The following is a 21,011-nucleotide window of genomic DNA, read 5'->3' as shown; positions in this document are numbered from 1 at the left end:
GGAGCTTTTTCATGGCAGAAATACACTCGGAAGTTTGCCATTGCCTGCCGAGGGGCGACCGCTATTAGAAAAATATTTTTCTTAATTTGGGTGTTTCACCGAGATTCAAACCAACGTTCTCCCTGTGAATTGCGAATGGTAGTTACGCATCAACCCATTCGGCTACGGCGGCCATATAGGTATGTATACCCATAGTAAAAACAAGAGTTAAGTGATATTTTAACCAGTTTTGACCACTTTTCTTTTGAGTTTTTAACTTTATTAAATTCTCTTTAGTTCACTCTACAACAAATATCATATAAATCAAAATTTAAAACCTTGTATAAGATTTATAAAAATCCAACAAAATCTCGTAAAACGCGCAAATCTTAAACAGATTAAAAAGAAATGGGTGTAAGGCTTTTTATATCTACGTATGTACATATAGTTTGTGCTCCACAAATCGAATGATTACAGTTTTATGCCTCTTCCGGATGATGATTTTCTATTAAAAATATTGTTGTTGTAGCCGAAAGTGTTGAAGAAAACCCAGGCTTGTCCGTTCCTCGTCGTTCTTTGGAATTAGGCATTCCACAAACGTCATTACGCCGTATTTTGCATAAAGATTTGGGTCTTAAGGCTTATAAAGTCCAGTTAACACAAGAACTCAAGCCGGCCGATCATCAACAACGTCGTGTCTTTGCTGATTGGATCGTTGAAATGCATGAAAATGATGCGGAATTCCATCGAAAAATCATCTTGAGTGATGAGGCCCATTTCCTCCACGGTGGCTTCGTTAACAAGCAAAATCGTCAGATCTGGGGCTCAGAAAATCCAAGAGTTATTGTTGAAAAGCCTCTCTATTCTCACTGTGTGTGACTGTTTGGTGCGGTTTATGGTCCGGCGGAGTCATTGGAACTTACTTTTTCGAAAATGAAGCTGGAGCAACAGTTACGCTGAATGGATTGCGCTATCGAGAGAATATTATCGATTTTTTATGGCCGGAATTGGATGGTATTGATCTGGGCAACGTTTTTTTTCAACACGACGGCGCTACGTGCCACAAAAGCAACGAAGTCCTTGATCTTTTACGGGAAAAAACCTCCAATAACACTTCTTATTGGAAAACCTTTTAAATAATGGACGACAGGCCCCAAATAAAACTTTCACAGAGAAAGAGTGTCAGTGGTCAGCGCTCAAAGTTAACTGAGATGACCAAAAATGATTTAGGTAAGGTTTGCCATCCAGAGGCTGTTCTAAAAATACTGAGGGACGTCAATTTTAATGGCAGAATAGCTAGTAAAAATTACTTCAAGGAATGGAAGTAAGAGATTACATTTTGCGCGTGACCATCTAAATAGAATCTCAGCATTTTGGAGGACCGTACTTTTTGCAGATGAGGTAAAAATAAACTTATTTAAATCAAATGGCAGACCTTTTATAAGGCGTGAGGCCAATACGAAGCTCAAACCGCAAAATTTGCGAGCTACTATAAAACACGGCTTTGGCAACGTCATGGCTTGCGCATGCAAGGAATTTGAAATTTAACCTTTATCGAAGAAATAATGAACAAATACGTTTATTTAAAACTTCTGCAAGAAAATTTAGTTCAAAGCGCTAGAAAATTACAAATAGAAGGTGACCTTCGCATTTATCAAGATACCGACCCTAAGCACAAGTCACAAGTGATACAAATAGGGTTAATATATTATATAAATGTTGAAATTCCTGGACTATCAGTATTCAATATTGAACGTCATCGCAAAATTGGTGGTCGTTTTTGCAGACAAAGATAAAAAATGTGACACCCGTAACAAATCTCATCTTAAAACGTCGATACTTGAAGAGTGGAACCAAATCAGTGGAACCAAATAAGTCCAGAACACACGAAAAATTGGTTGACTCCATGCCACGTAGACTTCGAGCTGTAATTGATAATAAAGGATATCCAACAAAGTACTAAAAGATAAGCTGTATGCGTAAGCGTGAATTCTTTGTAAGTTTTTTTTTCATCACAATGAAATGAGTGGACACTTTTTCGTATTTTATGTTGAGAAGTAAAATAAAAAAAATATCTGCATACTTTGTTTTTCCATCCCAAATGAAATTTTCGGAAGATTAATTTTCTAGCGACTGGGAATTGAGTTCTCGCATTAATATGTAAGAAATTAATTATTTTATACACACCCTTGCACATCTATACGTGCAAATATACATACACGTGTAATTTGCAAGCACAACCTTTGTGAGTTGGTCTCCCAATTTGTGCTGTGAGTTTAGTGTTCTTTTGCAAATTGAGGGTTCCACAGTTTCATTATTTGAAGTTTCATGTTCACAGTGGGCATTGAACCTGAGGCCAATACATTTGTAGTTACGCTCAACCAACCGGGTACCATCAATTAGTTAAATGCTTGCGGCACTAATATTTACTTTGTTAGCTGTTTTTTTGCCTTTTTTTGTTTTTGGATTAATAAAAGTCCCACTTGGTGAAATAAATATTGCCTCTGAAGGCTTTACTCTCCTATGCGAAAACGTTTTCTTGCAAGTAAATATAAAAAAAAAGTTATATCGTATTTTGAGTTGTAATTTTTTTCGGGCAGAGAACTTAATTTACGCTCTCTGCACAGAGGTTTGCGTATTGAATACAGAGATACAGCTGTGCTAAGCAACGCCAGATGGCGCAACATCGCAAAGTTGCGTGCTACCACCAGTTGTCAATTTACATTTTCTCAGTGTGCGTCAAAAGTTTTGCTTTCGGTGAAATATTTTGTGAAACTTAATATTGAAATGTGAACCGACTCACCCTCGCATTTGAGACCTTGTATGAAGAAGCCGGCCATGAGGGAGCCACAGTGGTCACAAAATGTTGGCGACATGAAAGTGTACGGCTTGAAACGGTGTGGCATATCGATCTTAAAGCGTTCGCGCAGCAGCTGCAATATTGAAATACGAATTTGAAGTAATTCGGCAGAAGAGATAAATCTTCGTGTGCACTTACAATTGTGTTGGCCGAGTTGAAAACGGAGCCCGAACATTTGCTCAGCAGCTTTTCGTGGCACTTTTTGTGTACTGCTGTTTGGCAAGCTGCAAGGGATGAGCTGTTAGAAAATTTGGTGGGTTTTGGGCACAAATTCAGTAACTTACTAATGCACTGGTATCCCTTCTTGCCGAATCCCCAAACGAATAGGTTGCAGAATGCACAAAATGTGGGCTTTCGAAAGAATTTCGCCACAAAACGATGGCCATTGTAGTCGTGAGTTCTAGTAAAAGGAAAGTGAAATTTGATTACAACGAAAGTGAATTATGTTGCCTTAGGCGCCAGTACTAACTTGATTTGTTTGATGGCGCCGCGACGGTTCGTAATGCTGCGCGGACGCGTGCGCCGATCTATGTAATCGCCACCAGCACCGCCAGCGCTGCGCTCCAACTCGTGCTCGTACAGTGGGTCAAAGGCTTTGTCTTTGGAGTGTTGTCGAGGCAGTTCGTAGGAATGAGGCTTGTGGCCGCCATAATTGCTGCGGTCGCTATAGTAATCACTACAATAGTCGCGATCCCGATCTGTGTCTCTGTCTCTATCTCTGTCTCTGTCTCGGTCTCGGTCTTTATCCCTGTCCCTGTCCCTATCTCTATCCCGAATACGACCATTTCCTCCAGGAGGTGAATGCGAGTAGTGTGTCTGTATGAGGAGGAAAGAAAATATATAAATTTCAGCTATTAATAGTGGAATTGTTGCAAAATACTTTACATCCCATCCATATTGTGATTGCTGTTGTAGGAGATGCGGTCTGTGGGAGGGGCGCGCTTGAGGCCTTTGATTGCCGCTGTGGCCATTTGATTTCGGCTTGCGCACTTGGGGACGTGTGAACATCATCTCCGTGCCGTTGTTGTTGTGTTTGTCGAATACAATTTTTTAGTAGATTTTTTTCCAGTTTTATCTTTGATTTACATTTGTTTATATTTTATGCAGAATTATTTAGCTCTTGTCGAGATACTTGCTTCTCAACTCCACATCTTAGTTCTTAGAGATCTGAAAAGAAAAAATGTGAAAAAAAATTAATTTTTTTTCTCATACTCATTTTTACTCATACGTAAAAGTCCTAAAGAACAAGTTGAAGGATGTAAGCATGATTCAATTATTAAAGGTTTGCTCACTTGAGACATTCGAATTGCGACATTCCCTTACAAAAGGGGGCACATTTAAAAAGGGCGGAGAAAGTCGAAAAATAAAATACCTTTTTGGTAAAAATAGTGGCAAAAAAGTGATTTTTTACTTAAATTATAAATAAATAATGGCACAAAGTGATATCGTCAAGTATGGTCCTAAAAAAAATGTTTAACCTTACCCCAGAATTATATTTTGATTCTGATGGTGAATTTCACCAATATGGCGCTATTATGTTACCTAAGCATTATGACCCTAGTAAATTCGGGTTCATAAAAAGCGGGTTCATCGTAAATTTAGTTGACGTTGACTAAAAACAAACTTTGAGCGTGCGAATGGGCTATCGGCAAATCCCACCAAGACTGGTATTGTCCTCTTCACCAGAAGGAGGAAGCTTGATGGACTCGTTCTGCCTAAGCTAAATGGAGTCACATTCCAGCTATCCAAGGAAATTAAATATCTTGGAGTAATCCTCGATAGTAAGCTCACACACGCAAAATCACACGTTGAAACAAAGGCATCCAAAGCACTGAAAGCTTTCTGGCAGTGTAAGGGGGTTTTTGGAAAAACGTGGGGTCATCCTCCTAGCAAGGTCCTATGGATCTACACAGCTATGACAAGACCTATTATCAGCTATGCATCATTGGTCTGGATGAGAAGACTCTCTCGTGGGAGTTAGGAGGACCTTATCGAGACTACAACGCACTGTGGTCATCTGCTGCACCGGAGCTTTTCCGACTACTTCGGGCCCAGCATTAGATGCTCTGATTAGTTTATCACCACTTGATGTTTTCAGCCAAGGAGAGGCCTTGAAGGCCATCTGCAGGCTGAAACACCATGGGAATTGGTACGGCCCCTGTACTACACTGGACAACAGAATAGGCATGGACTTCGATCCAATGGTCCTTGCCATGCCCCTAGACTCCATGCCATCCTAAGTCGTGCTTGAGAAGAGATACAATGTGGTGTTGCCAAAGGCTCAACTGTGGTCAAACTCAGAAAATGAGCCCGGTAAACACTGTTTTCGCATTTTCACGGATGGCTGCAGGATCAACTACGGCTCCGGCTCTGGGGTCTACGTGGAATCCAGCGGGACAAAACTGCACTTTGCTCTTGGAATGTATGCATCTATGTTTCAAGCGGGCGTGTATGCAGCTCAAGAAGCGATGAACTTTGTTGTGGAAAACAGATGGAGAGGAAGATCTGCATGTGTCTGTAGCGACAGCCAAGCTGGGCTCATGGCCTTAGACAGCCCCTAATCCCTTCAAGGGTAGTCCGTTCTGCCACTCTCTTCTGCAGCCATCAAAGTCAAACGGGTTAGTAAACGGGTTACTTTAACCCACAAGCGAGCTTGGCAGGCTGAGAGAGGCTGCAGATGGACAAAACTGATGTTACCTGTCATGTCCGACCCACTGTCGTAGTTCGTCCTGTCACTAAGCAGAGGGGACTGTAGAAGGCTGGTTGGACTGATGACGGGCCACTTTCTATGGGAAAAGCACGTGGAAAAGGTGGGCATCTCAGACAGTGCACTTTGCCTAGCATGTGGAGAGGAGGATGAGACGGCGGACCACTTACTGTGCATCTGCCCCGCCTTCGCCCGAATCAGGCTTGAGGTCTTTGGCACTGATGTGTTAAAAAGCGACCTCCTTGGCTCCTTGGCACCACAAGATCTACTCAGAGTTCTTCGGAGATCGGGTAGATTTAAAGAAAATTACAAGGGAATCCAAGAGTAGTACAATGGATTTAATTGTGTCTGCACTTGCTAGTCTGTCCCGTAAAAAAAAAAACATAATTGCCACGCCCACGTAAGTTCGGAGTTTTGACCCCCAAGTCACGTTTATTCTTACAATCCTAACTACTTGACAAACAGACTTGAAATAGCGGCCGCCCCTCGATAGGCAATATCAATGAAAAAGCTCCTCAAAAAAAACCATTTGCCCTCCGGAGGCGGTGATTAATTACGTAGTTCGCAATGAACTTTTGTTGGTAATTTACGAGTGTGTATTTTTAAATCAATCTTTGAAAGCCATCGGGCTCAGATTGTTAAAATGTGCATCTTCCAGGCGCATTGTCCTAAAAGGATGCACCATCTGATTTAAGCGGTATGCCAGGATATATTCCATATTGTTTTGGTCCTGGAGATACCGAACAAGTCCTTGCTCATAAGCTCACCCTTTTGAAAACGAAACGTTTTTTCTAGAAATTTTACTTTTCCTCCACTTATTTAAAAAAGTTCTATAAGCATAAACTAGCGACTGGTGAATGGAAAAATGTTTATATGTTTTTTGTTTTGGCCGCCCGATTGTACACAATTAAGTGAAATATATATCAATAAGCTGCTAGCGCAGAAACAGAAAAAAATACAACAGAGACGACAATTAAAAATACACAGAAATACGAAATGAATTTTTTAGCAAGACGACAAAAATAGAATTTTTGTTGAATGATCGACAATTTGTCTGTCAATGAGAGAGGCTTGTTGACTCGGCCGGATGGCAAATAAAACAATTTGTTCATCATTTGGTTCTTAAAGTAGAAAAAGTCGTTTAGCAAATGAAAAGTCTTCAGATGATTCTCAGCAAGAAACCATACGAAAGAAAAGGAGTTAATTTCTTGAATTAACAGATAGTATTAATAGACCACTGGATATACTCTGGAAAGTACAAGATTTTCCACCTATTTTTGGCATATATTTTGGTGTTATTCTAATAATAGAGAGGCCTTAGTTTAAAACCGCCTCCGAATACCAGCTCCTACCTTTATGAGAAGCTTTTTCCTGACAGGAATTCACAGAAAGGTCTACTATTGCCTGCTGAAGAAAGACTTTTAAAACCATCAGATGCCTCTGGTCAGTGCTGGTCATAACTCACTCAATTAAATATCGCATAAAACCGTCTACAGGCTGTCATACGAATTAAAATTTTTCAGGCCTCGCTCACAAATTATCGCATTGAGTTCAACAATCACGATCCAAATTTTATGTTTCCTGCTATGGGATAATTGTTCGCTTATTCACATAGATTTTACTTTTCAAAAAACCCCAGTCTGGTCTAGCAGTGGTCTACTTCTTTCTCTCCTCGACAGAACCAGTTTCTTGGAATTTTTTCGCCAACTCTTGAATTGTGGACTTATTCGGATGATTGTTGCTCTTAAGGATCGATCATTTTTATAATAAATTTCAACTATTTTAACGCGGTGCTCTATCGTGTAAAATTGCACATCTGTCAACTCGATAAATGTCCAAGATGACATAGGTACCGTCTGTGAGTTATTCACTACTGACAACTAGGCGTCACTTTGAAATACCCTTTACTAAAGGAAAATTTGCCTGCTGTTAGTAGGTACTGATATTAATAAGTGTGTGTAACATTTTGGAAAGAGTTGGAGTTGCTGGTTCCTAATGCAGAATTCCTGTCACGCCTCTTCTGATCAGTCAAAAAATTAATAACATCAACACTCCTATCATGTTTCCTTGTCCACTGTGGTAATTCGAGTTACTATGCAGGTTCTAAAATAGTAATCCCTTATTCTATGCTTGTTGCTCAATATATTCCAGAAAACTATCTTCTCTACTCCGATGGGTGCCAATAGGTTGTTTTGGCCATGAATGCCGTAGTGATTCATTGTATAGAAATATTCGTTTTGTGGCAAAAACATTGAAATTATGGAATGGTATTTTGTGTAAAATCTTAAACCAGAGCTCATTAATTTGGACAGTGAACTTTTAGAACTGTCAAGGCAAGGAATAACAAGAAGCTAATCTTAAACTCGGCCGCCGTAGCCGAATGGGCTGGTACGTGACTACCATTCGGAATTCAGAGAGAACGTAGGTTCGAATCTTGGTGAAACACCAAACGGATGAAAAAGGTTTTTCTAATAGCGGTCGTTTACATTTTCAGTTCATTGATTTAGGTTATATGTTTAAAAAAATTAAATGTGAATCAGTATTTTGTAGCGTAGACGTAAAACCTTTTAGTCTGCTCCCCATAACATGAATCAATTTTTTAGCATTATAGTTCTGCGTTTCCTGCGCCATTCCTCTAAGATAACATTTTTGAGCTCTGTTCGACCTTTTGACTGTTTTTTGCAACTTTTTTCTTTAAATATGTCCCCAAAATTTTTAATGGATTAGTATCCAGACTTTGGGTTGGTATAACCGATACTTTACTGGAATAAAAAGAAGCCACATTCTGGCCATAGGAGCTTTAAGTTGTCGATCGTTGTCCTGGTAGAATTACGACTGGGATTTGTCGTCAACAACGAAACTAAATTTTGTTGCACTGTTTGCCAAATGACATTGCAGAATATTGAAATATTATTGTGCATCAGTCTTATCTTCTATAAACACCAAATCACCCATTCCCTTGCTGTGTATGCATCTCCACACCAAGACTGAAAGTTTGCCAAATTTCACTGTCGATATAATATTCCGCTTTACCAGTGCTTTTAATGGGTGCTTCCATACTCTATTGGGTCCATCGTTGTAATTCCGCATGATTTTAGTCTCATCTGAGAATATCACATCGTCCCAGTAGCTACTTGGTTGAGCTAAGTGCGTTTTAACGCAAAATAGCCGCTTTTCAATATGCTGCGCAGAGAGCAACGGATTATTTCGGGCAACTCGTAAGGTATAATTCTTTTTTTGCAAAACTTGGTTGCCTGTTTCAGAAAATTCGACTCCAGACTCATTTGTAATCTCCTTAGAAAGATTTTTTGTTGAAATGTGAGGGCTTGCGGCTACTTCTCAATAAAATATTTACGTACATACGTTCGGCGCGGTCACATATTTTGTGTAGTTTTGCACTTGCAGATTTTGGCTCCAACATATATATTTTAATTTTTTGCACGATTTATTATAACATAAATAGTTTGTCGGGTTAAATAAAGCATTTCTGATAACTGTCGCACACTTTTTCCTACTGTATAATTAAAATAAACCGATTGAGTCACCTCAAACAATGTCCGTTTGCCAGACATTTTTACGTTCTTCATAATTTACTTACAATTTGATTGATAGCTCAGTGAGATAACGGTAAATAAAATCATTTTAGCAAACGATGCCGAAAATAGATACAAATGTGTGTAAAAACACTTTCTCCACAGTTGAGAAAAGCATTCGTTTTGTTTTTTTGTTTTTGCTTGCTTTGGTGGATTCAAAAGGTTTACCATTACGAAGTACCGGTACCTACGAGTATGCAAGCTAATAAAGTAATAAATATTTAAAGGCTCTCCACATTCAATAAGAATCGATGGTTTTAGTTTAAGTGCAAATGACTCGAATATTTCAGTGTATCAAAACATTTTCTTGACAAACTCTATGTATGTAGATAGACCATACGTACATGAAAGTCCGAAGATTTGTGGTGCATTTGGTGAAATTTACTGCGGAATAGAAATTCAGAAGCATCTGTCTAAACAAAGCAATTACTTCTGTCCAGGGTTTTTCATTTATTATAATTATTATTAGCCAACGCAAATTTTGATAGTTCACACTCAAGCACGAATGAATAAATATATAAGTAGCGTTTTTTCATTCGGTGCTGACTCCAGTGAGTCAAACACCCTGCCCCTTTCATTAAAACGCATGCCTGTAATTTATGTAAATGTTTTAATTTTTTGTTAAATATTTGCTTATTTATTTACTGCGGCCTTTCTACTGCAGATGTTCAATTTTTAATTGCGGCGTCTAATTTTAAGCAGGGAACATTAAATAAAGAGTACAAACACTTAGCCAGAGAGTAGTCGAATGCCTCGAATTAATGTGTTTGTTGAAACTTTTATTGAAATTTTACGCCCCGCAGCGGTCTAAATATTTTCTCACAGAGCCTTGGGATGAATTTTATTGAATTTGTTTTTCAATTAAATTAAAGTTCACAAAAAATACTAACACACTAAATGGAATATGAGCTAAGTTAGCTGGCCTAATCAGCAATGGCTCTGAAAGTATTCGATGCGGTACCAGCTGGTGGTAGCAGAGGAAGAGGAAGGCCTACTTTGCATTGGAAAGATCAGGTGGAGAAGGACTTGGCTTCACTTGGTGTGTCCAACTGGCGCCGGTTAGCACGAGAAAGAAACGACTGGCGCGCTTTGTTAAACTCGGCCAAAATCGCGTAAGCGGTTATCGCGCCAATTAAGAAGAAGAAGAAGTGTACATAGCGATGGTTTTCGAGAAAAGCGACACAACTCAAAATTCGGAGTTTTTCCGTTAAAAGCAAAAATAAACTACAGGGTTTCTATATTTTTATCTGGAAATGCGTCATAAGCGAATCTTGAAGCAATTCTGAGAGATGGCCTTAGTGTCGTTTTGTCAGGTGATCGAATTGGCGCGTCACTTATCTAGAAGAAAACTGACGCAACTCAGTATTTTGTATTTTTGAATTATGTCACTTTTCTCGAAAACCATCGATATATGCATTACACATAGTAAGGTTCCTAAAAAAGCACTGCCAAACTCAATCACACTTAGCTGAATACATTTTGCATTTATGTAACCCTATTGAAAACTGGGCGTCATTTACGTGTAAAATGAGATAGAAATTCATTCAGTTTATTTTTGAAATTAAAACGTATAGATTAATTAACAATATTCCTTTCAAATAAAAACGTAAAAAAATTTACAATATTCTGTAGAAATAAAAACAATAAAAGAACTCAAACATAAATAACCCTCATAACAACTATAACTTAAAAAACAGAAATCAAAATCAGCCTTTACTCTTCTTCTTTGGCTGCTTTGTGAAGCTAGAATTCTGCTTTTCTTTCTATCCGAGTCACTAACAAGTCATTTATTTCCGAGCTGATTGTTTTCCTTTCCTTGGGTTTATTTTTTCTTGGATTATAGGGCTCTAATAAAGTTGAAGCACTATAACAAAAAAGATATTTAAAACTAACTTCACCTGTTATTAGAATTCAATCAGAATAAAAGACTTTGAAGTATCTTCTTTTTTTCCTCACTCTCAATGCCACCACTTTAGAATTTGCGACTGACGTTTTGGAAAAGGATGCGTTTGGAAGCTTTGAACGAGTTTTTAAAAGTATCTTTAATATGATACTCATAAATGGCATAATGTAAAATTATCAGAATAGGATGGAAAACAATTTTTTGTTGTAATTTGTAGTAAAACCCGCGTACCGCCGTGCAAATCGAGGGACTTGCTTTAAAAGCGTGGATAATTGAATTGAATTAAGTTGTGATCTTCTTAGTTCGCGATATTTTACAAAAATACTTTTTTTAACTATTTTTAAGTTATACAAAATTTCTTAATTGTTTTTGCTTTAAGTTATTCGGTTTGCTGTTTTACAAATTTGGTTTTGTAGCCCACTTCTTTTTTTACATTCCAAAAGTGCAATATTTTATGTATTTCTTTACAATTATGTTTTTCGTTTTTATTCTTCCTCTGTTTCAATTTATGTATACACTGTTTTGGCTGATTAAGCGACTATTCTCAATGAAAGACCAGCTTTGTTGTTGCTTTGGCGCTTGCACAACAATGCAGACCATTTGATGACGGAATTTTTTTAAAGAGTTGTGCAAAGACGTTTTGCAATGCTTTGGTGATAAAAGTAAAGCATTTTTCGACATTTTTGGTTCCATACCTTCTTCGCGGCCCGCCATAACTCGCCGTACTACAGAAAGCGGCAACTCTATTCTATGATTATACGTAGAGCACAAGAGAGCAAGTACTTTTGCATATGTCTCGATAAAATTAGTTTCGCGGTAATAACTGGAACGAGCAGTTAATTATTTGAGGTATTCTTCCTTTTTGATCCTTTTTTACCAACGCAATATTTTAGATCCGAGAACATTGCAAAGAAGCACAACAAAAATAGCAATTTCGTTTTGGAACTTAAGAGAAAATACTCGTTTTTATGGAAAATTTATTAATTTTTTAATAATGTAAAAGCAAATTAAAATTTTTTGTCTACTTTTCAGAACAGTAGTGCTTGATTATTTTTTTGGGTGTAGTGATGAGCATTTCAACCTTTAAACAATGCACAAAAATGTGCGCACCACTGCTCCAGATGACATTTTTAAGCTTATTTTCCATTGAGGATATTTTTTTGCAAATAAGTATAAATGGATGTGTTTTAATATTCATTTATGATTCGCGTTTTCTTTAATTCACTTATTAAAAATAATTATATAAATTATTGAAATTTTTTGTTTTTTTGAAGTGAAACTTCTTAGACGTCGATGGTCGAGCGAGATTGGAGAATAAAATTTCAAGGCCATGCAACGTTTTGGGCATTTTCGTTACGCGAGAGGGGAAAAAGATATGACGTAGAGGAAAAGGAGAGAGAGAGCTATACCTTATATATATCTTAGATACACTTTAGGCTATTTTTCCTGAGTTTTTCCTTGTGGTTGCTAATTTCTAGTGAGAAATAACACTGTCTATTTTTCGGCGCTTGTTTGTTGGTGCAAACTTGTAGGAAATATATTTTTGGTGCCTACTTTTTGGCGTTATATTTCCTTGGTGCCTACTATGTGGGACGTTTTTTGGTCCCAATTTTTTTGGCGTTTTTTTATTGGTGCCTACTTTTAGGCGCTTATTTCCGTTTCCTGGCTAAGGCTTGTGCGTACTATAAAGTGTTATACATTCCGGCGTCGGATTTATTGGTATTGCCTTTCAGTACTTTGTGCCATTGCAGCGGTCTTGGTATGGCTGGGTTTGTGCGGGTGATAAACGCTCGAAATAGTGGGCGTTGTTGCCATGGTTTGTGTCCGGCGTTTACCTACACCGGTCGACCCTTCTCCGTTTTTTGTAAATTTTGATATATATTCTTTCTCTCTCTCATTCTCTCTCGGGTCTCTCCCACTTTCTTTGTCTGCCTTGAAAGTTTCACTTCTTTTATGTGTACTACGCCACACGCACCTTTGTTTTTTTAATTCATTTCTTTTTTTGAAACATTAAGCAATACTTTTACTTGAAGCTATTCAATTCATTTAAGAGAAAAAAACATTTATGGAATACACCCAGGGGTGCAACCATTTACTAATTTTATGATAAATAATAATTTACACTAATGTATTATCATGTGAGGTCTTTTGTAGATTTTCTCCTGAGTCTGGTGAAGGTTACGGGATTGGCAATTATTCCTCTGACAAGGGGTGTTTGAGTGCGGTTGTAGCCGTGTATTGTGCGATGTGGCATATTTTCTTAGTTCTCCAAATATTGTGGCTACTTTGAGATCACGATGACTTTGTGCATTTGTGATATAATAAGGGGCGTTTGAGATCATTCTGAGGGTTTTCGACTGGAGTCTTTGAATATTTCGATGTTGGAGTTAGCTGTTGTGCCCCAAAGTTGAATGCCATATGCCCATATTGGTTTCAAGATAGCTTACTTTCAACATGGGAATTTCGATGTAGTAATTTAGATCTCTACGTTTTATTTTTAGAGTCTTCCGTTTGGTGAAAATATGCGTTTTCCCTGAGAGTTTGCTATCAAGATGCATGCCGAGATATTTTGTGACGTTAGTTAGGGAGATGGTTATATCTATTATTGAGCTTTTTTAAAGAAAATTTTATTTATTGTAGAATCTTTTATTCCTTTACGAAAAATACTAAGCCTTCGTAAACACACCTAGTTCCGAACCCCCTTCCTCTTCATAAATAAGTATATCTTATGGCTTTAAAGAAAGAAAAATCATGGCTAGTATAATATTAGTTTAAAGTTCATGCTCGTTGTTAAGGTGACATTTCATACTAGAAAAACTCTTCTTGGTTCCTGTTTATTGCCTTCAGTTGTGAGTTGCAGGGTGGTAACAATGGAAGTCAACAAAGGGAAAATTCGGTACATTTTACAGTTTTCCTTTGACAAAGGCAAAAATGCAAGGTAGGCCGCCGAAATTGTGAATGGTGTTTATGGTGCCGATACTGCAGCAGCTAATTACGTCTATTTTTGGTTTCGTCGATTCCGTTCGACATTTTTGATGTTGAAGAAAAAAAAATTATTAAAAAACCTTTCTCTAGATATTTAATGCTAGGAATGGGCTTCGAACTCGCAACCAACTGCATGGTAATCACGTACACACCACTCGATTACAATAGACGTCACTTACAAACACAGTGAACCTCAGTACATTTTTTGGTTCCGCATACGCCATGTCATCAGGGAGATCAGCAGCATAATATTTAAAGAACTCGTCGTATATGGGTATTCAAATATCACAACTCAGCGCAAAGCTGTAAACACTTAACTCGTCGCACAGATGTTCACATAAACACTTGTGTGTATGTATGTTTGTGTAAGCACTTTGGACACAGGAAGAAAAGGCTTTGTACTTTTGCACTCACTTATTTTTGTGTACTTTCGGATTTTTTATAATGTTGGCAAAAAAGCATAATTACTAATTTAGCGTAAACAATTTGCGCCGGAAAATACAGATCGCGTAAATTTTGTAGTTTTTTTCTTTGTTTATTTAGTGGATATGTTCATGGAATAACAACTTGGGCGGGGAGCGACACACGCACGCACGCACCGTCAACCAACCAACCACCAGCTGCCCATGCCTTCGCTCGCTCTCAGTCGGAACTCATTCGGAATAAGTTCTCACGAGCGAAGGAAAGTGAAGGAGAGAGAAAGAGAGAAAGGGAGAGTAAGTGATAAAAAAATGATTTTCGCGCTTTGTAATTTTACATCGAATGGACGCGCAATCACCCGCACTCTGCTTGCGAACAGACGCATTCTTGTGTGGGGTTTTTCGCTTTAATACAACGCTATGATTTTTTATTAAATATTTTGGTTAGCGAATTTAATTTTGTACAGGTTTTACGACTGCAATAAATTACTGTCATCTGGGGAATAGGCTTCATACAGATCGTCCGCTGCCATCACCAGGGTTTCCGCCGGCTGAGTATTTATGGACTTTACTTATTATTGTTATTTGTGTTGTTGTATTGTATTGTATTATTGTTAACTAATCGCAAGTGAGATATTTCATTAACTACTTTTCTCTTTTTGTTGTTGTTTTCATACATTTTGGAATATTGGGCTGATAGAGTTGATTGGTGGGAGCTTTTAGTTTCTTCACGCAGTTAACCACATAGAGGAATTTTCTCAATTACTGGCACCTGAAGTGACGAGTCAGCTCAAATGTTAATTTTAAAACCTATGAATTTCTATTTCGAGCATCATTCCAACGTCGCCCACTGCTTCGCTGCTCGAACATTCATATTTTTTTCACCACTACTTCAGTTCGATTATTGTTGTGATCTGTAACTTTGTAGTTGTTGGAGTAGTGTGAATATAAACAAAATTCCTCAAAAATTCGCTTCCAGAATAAACAGCACACGTGCGTCCGTGTGCATGCGGAGTACTTGGCTATGGACGTGTGTGGGCTTGTGCGAGCGCTTGTTGGCCTGTGTTCGGCGTGACGTCATCTAGCCGAATTCCATGCATATACCAGTATATGTACATACATACTCATATTCCAAATGAACACAAAATCTCATGAATTCGTACACATAGTGCTACATACATACATACATACATACATAGACGCTCAGAAAAACAGACAGGTGAAATTATGAACTGACCCGTCAAAGTACTGTTAAACGCATCCGGGATTTGGTTCTGCCATCATCGATGACTTGATAGCATTTTGCTCTTCACTGGTGATCAACTGTCAAATAGTTATCAAATGCGTGCAATCGCAACTCTAGAACGTTTGAACATTCACTTTTTCTTTGAAATTGTATACATATTTCATATTTATTTTAATTTGTTTATATTTTATATTTTATCCATTAATTATTTACATATAAAATTCACTTTCAAAAATGTTGCACTATTCGCTTTGCTTTCAGATACAATAGGCTTTGGATACGTTCAATCAGCCCCTGCTGACCATGACGTTGTGAGTTTCTTTTTTCTTTCAGTCCATTTTCTTTAGACTTTCGCTTTGGCTTTTTTCTGCTACAATAATAACAGCAACACCCTCGTTTCTGTATAAGTCTCACTGCCCGAATGAATTTTTGTTCACGATTTTCCGCTTTTCTCCGGACGTTTAAACGCGAGCACACGAAGATGGCTTCTGAAGCTGTTCGCCCAATTCATTCGCCCGACATGCGCTAATGATCATTTTTAAATTCTCCGTGAGTTACAGAATAGGCGAGTGTGTAAGTACCTATGGAGAGGAAAAAGTATACAGGGCGATCTTCTGCAGAAAAGTCAAAGTGCTAAGTTGGAACTGGTGGCGTTGGGCGAGGAACTGCTGATTCAAAAAATCACTAAGTATGTGGGATGAATATTATAAATATTAAAATGGTGCTAAATGGCAATCTTTCTTAGCTCTCGTATTGGAAATAATAAAAAAAAGGATTCTCAAGGAATTGCTAACAGTAGAAAAAATCATTATGGGTACCAATTTTGTCTCTATAAAATGTGAAAATGCAAACCACTCTCATTCAGCTGTGTGTAAAGAGCTTAAGCATTTGAAAAATTTCCGGAAGGTTCATGTCAGTCAAGTGTTAAACCAAGTTCGTCACTTTGGTGATTCGCTACTTTCCTCTGGATATTCAAATATATTCTATACATGCAACACCATTTGCATCAAACTAAAGGGCAAATGCGTGGTCCCGAGCACTTCATCACCTTGGTGTTGAGGATATGTAGGTGTGTGAATACATTGCAAAGCGCCAACCTTATGTGTGTAGTTAGTGCCGTGCCGCACCTCGACGCCAGCAAGACTACTAAATTAGTGAGGGAATTTCTTCCCATTTGCACGCCACCGATGAAAGCTCGTCAATGTCGAGCTGCGTCTGCCTTTGTTGTTGGACTTACCTATGTGCTGATATGCTGCTGACAGCATCAACAACGACTCCCACACATTAATGTACTTGTGCTCAGCGGCAGAAGAAGCGGCCCAACAACAAGCTATAAAATATTTAATGAGTGCGTATTTTTGATGCTTTTGGCTTTATAAAAAATTAATTTCTTAATTTTGTTGCTTTATAAGATTCATTGACTTAGTTTGTTTACGCGCATTTTTTATTGGCCTGATTTATTGCCTTTTCACGCCGCCATTGCCCTTGTACTGTGGTGTTCCAAAAATGTACATTCCTTCACGTTGATTATGCGACCCTTTCTTTCTTCCGTACACTGGCAAGCAGATCAAAGAATATTGCTAGGGGCGGAGAAACGCTTCACAGTAAGTAGGGGGGTGGTGGCTGTATGTGCGTGTTGGAATTGTTTTGACTTAACTGAATAATCAATGAGATGATTAATCTGTATCGCGCCAAGTGGAACCGGAAGTGTCTTATTTTCTTTTTGAGCAAGGCATATCGTGTGTTTTTTAGCTGTATGAGAACCATTGATATTGAATGGTAAACCGTGTCGATATATCTGTGTAGTAAAGTTTGGCGTATGCCGATGTTATTGACATCATCGGCTTTAACAACCGCGCTGTTAGTTCTGCATTTTCCAAACTGGATCCAAAAGCAAAGCAAATGGGTTTGGTAGGGAACGAAGACAAAATGAAGTGCCTTCTGTACTCAATAAACAGTCGGCAAACTCACGTATCTGCACCCACGTCACTGTTGACAGTTATGATTTCAAGGTTGTAAGAGACTTCGTTTATCTCGAAACCAGCATTGACACTGATTATAATGCCAGCCTTAAAATCCAACGAAAATCTCTCTTGCCAACAAGTGCTACTTTGGACTAAGTAGACAAATGAGTAGTAAAGTACTCTCTCGACGAACAAAACTAACACTCTTCAAGGCTGTCATCATGCCCGTCCTAACGTATGGCGCAGAAGCTTGGACGACGACATCATTCAATGAGGCGTCCTCTCGAGTGTTTGAGAGAAAGATCCTGCGAAAGATTTTTGGATCTTTGCGCGTTAGTAACGGCGAGTATCGCAGGAGATGGAATAGACATAAACACAGTGCAGCGAAGAAAGATCCAGCGGCTACGTTGGCTCGCGGCATCGTCGGTCTTTTTTTCGAAATGAGAAAAGAGCTGGCGTAAGGGTGAATGGCGAGAACTATCGAGCCTTGTTGGCTGAATTTTCATTTCTAATTTTTCCAAATGGTACAATTTGCCATACAGCGCACTTTACAATCTATTTATAGCAAAATTCAAGCCACCATTGACGCCATACGGCTAGTTTTATTGGAAAAAGTTGTCGAAAATTGGGCTGATACACCGGATATTATATTGTATGTATATATAATTGGCACGTACATCCTTTTTTTTTGGGTGTTTGGCCGAGCTCCTCCTCCTAGTTCTGGTGTGCCTCTTGATATTGCTCCAGAAAATGGAGGGACCTACAGTTTTAAGCCGACTCCGAACGGCAGATATTTTTTATGAGGAGCTTTTTCATGGCAGAAATACACTCGGAGGTTTGCTATTGCCTGCCGAGGGGCGATCGCTATTAGAAAAATGTTTTTTTTGGTGTTTAACCGAGATTTGAACCTACATTCTTTCTGTGAATTCCGAATGGTAGTCACGCACCAACCCATTCGGCTACGGCAGCCGCCGGATATTATAATCAAAAAATAAGTGCCATGAAATTATCTACCAGATTATAATAAACAAAAAAATGCATTGCGACAGTATTTTTGTTTTGTATTATCATTTTGCATATATAGTAGTAGTGAAAATTATACATTTGGTATTGACTTTTCAATTCATAAACTAATCGGGTCCAAATATTTTATCTAAGAGTGTTGACATGAGGAATAAGTTGTGGCTTTAATTGGTCAGAATATGAATAGAGCACTTACTGGTCCAATTGTGATACATACAAACAAATGGATGACTCATTCAGCATTCTTTCAACTCCATCCATCAACCGCTTCAAATCTAATTGTCCATTCACTTACCTTTTCTAAGCGATTCGAAAGTTATTTATTTGTATATTTATTTTTTTACTGCGTTAGTTTATTCTCCTTTTACCGCGTTCAAAAATAAATCATTCTTTGAATAAATCAAAACATAGCAACAATCGTTCAAAAAACAAACAGAACTACATCGCGTGGAAATTTTCTGTCTGTTTTTAGACGTTTTTGCTCGAATGAGTCACCAAGAATTTTAATTCCTTTGTTATTTAGTACACTTATTAAAAATCCGGCGTCAATGGCATCGTTTATGCGTGTACATATTGCAGTCCATATACACATACACACATACGAGTATATATGAATATCTATCAAGGCATATATTCAACAATTTTTGCTCGCTCGTTTTTTATGGTGCGAAAGTGAATAAATGAGTGGGCTTGACTGAAGATGATATAAGAAATGACAAACTGTGGCTTTCCCACAACTTTAGTAAAATATTTTATGAGATAAGCGTAGGCAACGCACAGTAGCCGACGATCTTCGCGTATGGAACTAAATGCGAAGCGCTGTTGAATTTCTTTTCCATAGTTATTTTAACTATGTTATAGCAAAGTCCTATGTATCACTTGCCTTCATTTGTCTTCTTAGCACTGAATTTACAGGTCCTTACACTTTAAAATTTTAAATTGTGGACCTTTCTATGATTGGCAGATGCAACGGCTTGAGAGTGTTCAAAAGACTTTGTTCGCCTTATTCAACATCTCTTATATTCTTATAATTCTAGATGCCTGTTAATTAACTTGAATAGTATAAATTGACCCCTGCACTTCACGAAGCTCCGAACGTTGACAAAAACACAAAAATTGAAAGTGTTAGAACTTGGACTTTTTGGCATCATTTGAAAGTGAAAGCTTCAGTTAGGAAAAGTTTCTAACCTATTTTGTGATAGAATATACCGCAAGGTTTATACATCCCCTAAAATCACAAGTAATTTGTGTACACCATTTCACTTCCACGCTTAGCATATAAAAGTAGTGGTAAAAAATTTGTTAAAAATACATTTTTATCCTTAAGAAGGTGTACTTCTGTACTTTTATAAAAAAACAAATATTAACTTAGCCCTACTTTTGGTATTTGTTGTAGCTTATCTGTATTTATGATAAGCGAAAGCAGTTTTAGTGAATGTGGAGGACCGGCAGCTGGACCTTCGCCCAAGCACATCCAAGGGTGCGGCCAAGCCATCCTACAGCGAGAAGGCTGCCGGCCCACGACCTGTGGCTGTGATTGGAAAACTGGGGCCTGACCATCAGCTGACGGATGCAGAAATCAAATACTGCAAAAGCCAGCTGATGCGTCGGGTTATTGCCTCCGGTCCGGAAGCCAACGCGAAGGGCTATGAGACAAAGGACGGCACCATAAAGGTGACGTGCGCGTCTCTGGCCAACTTCGAGTGGATCAGGACCGTGGTCAATAACGTGCCCCCCATGGGGACCACTCACTTCGCAGTCTACAGCGAGGAGAGTGTACCCCTCAGGAAGGCCATCTGCTGGATTCCGGATCCAGACCTGTCTACGGCAGATGTCCTATCCTGTTTACGTGCCCAGAATCCGGGCATCAACACGAGGCTTTGGCGAGTCGTCTCGTACACCAAGGGCAAAAACCGGGAAGGGAAGGAAGGGGCTGCTCTTGTGGTGCGAGTGGACGAGGCCAGTGTTGATGTCATGGGCTCACGGTACGGGAACCGTCTGAGTCTCTTCTTTGGGATTGTCAGCTTCCGTGTCTTTCCCAGATGACTGACTCGGACGATTCCTGTAGCTATCGTCCCTTGACGGTGACGCAAATTAACTTGCAGCATTCCAAAGCCGCTACTGCACTACTAAGTAGAAGACTTTCCCAGCTGCACACATTACCCCACATAACAGCTGTGCAAGAGCCCTGGGTTTTTAGGGGCCGTCTCTGTGGCTTAAGTGCGCTGAAAGGGGCCACGTTATTATATGACAGGAGTTCTAGCAGACCTAGGACCGGTCTTATAGTTTCATCCCATCTCACTGTGACGGGTCTTGAGCAATTCTGTTGCCA

General features: G+C 38.7%; 1 protein-coding gene across 3 annotated transcripts in view; it reads right to left on the bottom strand.

Annotated features, from left to right (window-relative positions):
* Positions 1-16,125, bottom strand: part of LOC129237293 (putative protein kinase C delta type homolog) — a 53,784-nt gene extending 37,659 nt beyond the window's left edge. The window contains exons 1-6 of one of the 3 annotated variants that reach the window (XM_054871950.1): positions 15,684-16,125; positions 3,725-4,006; positions 3,309-3,655; positions 3,124-3,239; positions 2,978-3,063; positions 2,783-2,912 (exon numbers count right to left, since the gene is read on the bottom strand). In XM_054871950.1, coding sequence (XP_054727925.1) covers positions 2,783-2,912; positions 2,978-3,063; positions 3,124-3,239; positions 3,309-3,655; positions 3,725-3,850 — 805 coding nt within the window. In that variant the 5' untranslated portion in view covers positions 3,851-4,006; positions 15,684-16,125. Of the gene's footprint in view, positions 1-2,782; positions 2,913-2,977; positions 3,064-3,123; positions 3,240-3,308; positions 3,656-3,719; positions 4,007-14,206; positions 14,453-15,683 lie in introns of those variants that run through there. The other 2 variants (XM_054871951.1, XM_054871952.1) reach the window with 2 other exon arrangements.
* Between the last annotated feature and the right edge of the window lie 4,886 nt (positions 16,126-21,011).

Source organism: Anastrepha obliqua, chromosome 2, assembly GCF_027943255.1.
Source record: "Anastrepha obliqua isolate idAnaObli1 chromosome 2, idAnaObli1_1.0, whole genome shotgun sequence".
NCBI classification, from domain to species: domain Eukaryota; kingdom Metazoa; phylum Arthropoda; class Insecta; order Diptera; family Tephritidae; genus Anastrepha; species Anastrepha obliqua.
Note: the sequence above shows the minus strand (reverse complement) of the source record. Positions and strands in the feature narration are given on the sequence as shown.